At 35.2% G+C, this 3,523-nt stretch overlaps 1 protein-coding gene across 1 annotated transcript; it reads right to left on the bottom strand.

The window, feature by feature from the left end:
- Positions 1-524: 524 nt before the first annotated feature.
- LOC112906189 (homeobox even-skipped homolog protein 2-like) lies at positions 525-1,450 on the bottom strand (the record flags this gene model as incomplete). Its single annotated transcript, XM_025979963.1, has 3 exons — positions 525-733; positions 822-1,052; positions 1,167-1,450. Coding segments are annotated over 3 exons (724 nt in total), but the record flags the coding sequence as incomplete, so codon positions are not given.
- Positions 1,451-3,523: the final 2,073 nt, after the last annotated feature.

Here is a 3,523-nt window from a genome sequence, read left to right as displayed (position 1 = left end):
ACGTTTTTTACATCATATACCTATGCAATTATTTATATATTTTACATAAATTATGACGGAAAGCCAAACTTTCTGTCACTACCTCTTTATAGATGTAACAATGAATCAAACCTTACTTAAATTATTGTTTGAATTTAATAAGTACTACCTAGGTACTTTTACATGATAGAAATTTATTTCAATGTAAAAAACGAACTGTGCTTCCTCTTATATTACATCTGCACAGATATGATACGGCAAAAAAGTTACGTTCAACACCTATTACTCTCAAAGTTAATAGAAGATCACTAATACAAAAAATATAGTACGCCATCAAGTTGATACCTAGATACTATCGCAATAGTTATCAAAATAATAGAAATCCATGACATAAGGATGAGTACCTAAGCCTTTTTGTGATTTCTATCTACATCCCTAATATGTTTAGATGTTAACGAAATTGATCCCGTTGCCGGATTAGAGATGACGAAAATTAGAATAAGAAAATCAGTAGATCAACCACAGTATAGTTTTTGACCACCTACCTTGATGGTGCTTTCGGGAAGATTCAGTTGAGCAGCTAGTTCACACCGACGGGGTCGGGAAACATAATTTTCTTTGTAGAATTCCTTTTCTAACCGGGCCAGTTGCTCCCTTGTAAATGCCGTCCTGTACCTTCTGATGTTGGGATCGTTATGAATTTGACTGGCCGAAGAATTCAGCTTGGTATCACCAGGAATTGGCGATAGAGAATCTGAAACAATAAAAAAAATTGTATTANGATCCCGTTGCCGAATTAGAGATGACGAAAATTAGAATAAGAAAATCAGTAGATCAACCACAGTATAGTTTTTGACCACCTACCTTGATGGTGCTTTCGGGAAGATTCAGTTGAGCAGCTAGTTCACACCGACGGGGTCGAGAAACGTAATTTTCTTTGTAGAATTCCTTTTCTAACCGGGCCAGTTGCTCCCTTGTAAATGCCGTCCTGTACCTTCTGATGTTGGGATCGTTATGAATTTGACTGGCCGAAGAATTCAGCTTGGTATCACCAGGAATTGGCGATAGAGAATCTGTAACAATAAAAAAAATTGTATTAATTTTTTTTTCGTTTTTGGTATCACCAACAGGCGCTTGTGGGAAAACAATTTCAGTCACTCGCTGAAGAAAGGATATAAAAAAATTACCTTTTTTGATAGATTGAGTGCTATTTGGCGATTGCGGGGGACTTTGATGGCTTTGATGATGATGCATGTTATAATGGGGTGGAATGACGTCCAGCACTATCGGGCCAGCTTTCGACTGATCTTGTTGAAACATTTTCGAACCGATAAAATATAAACAACTTTTAATTGTTCCGTTTTTCACTTCAGAAGCACTCCAAAAACCACACTTGTTTCCACACTCAAACGGCTGCAATCGGTTATAACGTTCAAGGTGATAATGAAACAGTTTTGAACGATGTACATGTCTTTAAGCTCAGCTTTCGGAGGCGGCGCTTTAAAAGAATCTGGTTGGCTGTAGTGCGACGGGCGGTGATTGGCCACCGCCGCATTTTGTCTTTACGTCTACTGTACTTTGGAGCGAATTTAGCGCGAGATACTGCTTATAACCTTTTAGTACATGTCGGGACGTATTAAGCAGATATATGGGCGAATCTGGGCCTTAATAACCGAAGCGGGCGAATGGCTCGCTCGGTGTGATTATGCTTTTATGCTTCAATAAAGACTTTTACGAACTTTTCCGCTATTACGCATTTACTTCCCGGCGGAATATCCAGATATATATCTACTAGATGTACCTATCCAATTAAAAATAGATGTAGAAACGTCTACCTTTTCTCATATACAAATAGGTACATTTACTTGTTAATTATTTACCTACATTGGTACCTTTTTCGATTGATTTTGTAAATACGATAATCGAAAGGAAAAACTTGATTTCGTTTATACAGAATTTACTTGTTTTATTAAGCAAATAGGGTCTCTTATACACTTGATAATTATACAATAATCAAATGCCTTAAGTACCTTTAGGGTACCCATATCCTCTATAATTAAATCCAAAAAATGGAGCATTTTCTTTCTAAAGCTCGAGTCCGAAGCATATTTGTTCCCACTTCTTATCTATTGCATATGCCTACTGAAAAGCTTTATAAAATAATCGTTGTAAAGCTTTATAGAATTCCAAGATGCAGAAAGAGTTGATCAGTGTATGGTAATGGTCCCCGAACTTGTTTTCCTTGTGGACTACGTGCTAATTTTTGTATTTTGGGTAAATGCCCTCCCCTCGGCTTTCTAATTCCTATTAAATTGTTTCAAATTCCTTAACTTCAAACGTGACCCATCGACGGGAGATAATCTAACGATCAACGATCTCGAATATTTTCCCATTATAGTGAAAAAGTTGACTCATAAAGTCCCCTGAATCTACATCTCCAAATCTTCTTCATCTTCATTCAGAAACGTTTTTTACATCATATACCTATGCAATTATTTATATATTTTACATAAATTATGACGGAAAGCCAAACTTTCTGTCACTACCTCTTTATAGATGGGCTCCCATTGGCCGGCCCATTTAATACATGTCATGTACCCCCAATTTTTTTAATTTTTAAATGTTAACTACCTGCCTTGCCATTAAGCCTTGGCATTAAATGAATTATCAAAATGGCATAGATACATCGATCTCCTTTTGGTTTCAAGATACAGATCAAATTTTTATTTGTCCAGCTTCTAACTAATCTAAATGATGTACAATTCAAACTTACTGCCAAATATTTAAACTCTTTAAATTGAAATTAAACACACAATGTCTTTTTAATGGAAAGAAGACAATTGTATAGAATTATATACCTAATATTCCAAACTTTTTAAATATTTAGGTACGATACAGGGATACAACCCCTCCTCATTATTAATAATACCTCCTATTGTATTCCAATTATCTAGTTGTGTAGGTAACCTTTCGTTAAATAAATATTTAGCTTTTATTGTAATTTCTAACAAGCTTACATCTTATAATCCGTTTATAATAAGTACTAAGACTTTGAACTCAGAATTTCCGAAAAGCTTTTCAACTTATGGAATTTTTAATACTGGTGTATTGTTGTTAGCCGATATTTTATGAACAATAATTTGTATGCCTTTTGCATTCTTTTGTAGTAATCTGGCGGTAATACCTTCACCCCCGTCGGGCAGGTCATAATTAGACCGTATGATACTTACCTGGTATCTATAGATACAACCATTTGCGAGCTTATCTAAAGCTGCTGCACCGTTTGTTAAGACCTAATAATAATACCCCCCTAGTAACTTGACAGGTAATATTATAAACGAATAAATCGATATGCGGTGAATTTGGAAATTTGAAGCAATTATTAATTCCTAGCAGTACGTTTATTTATGAGGTTATGACTTGTAATATTATTGGTGTATTGTAAAGGAATTAATGCTTTTGGTCACGAAGGCATGATAGTACTTGAGAAATAGATGCCGAATCACACTCATAATCGATTTTAATTAGACACATTATGTTATGT

This window comes from Agrilus planipennis, unplaced genomic scaffold (genome assembly GCF_000699045.2).
Source record: "Agrilus planipennis isolate EAB-ADULT unplaced genomic scaffold, Apla_2.0 scaffold2283, whole genome shotgun sequence".
Taxonomy (NCBI): Eukaryota; Metazoa; Arthropoda; class Insecta; order Coleoptera; family Buprestidae; genus Agrilus; species Agrilus planipennis.
Note: the sequence above shows the minus strand (reverse complement) of the source record. Positions and strands in the feature narration are given on the sequence as shown.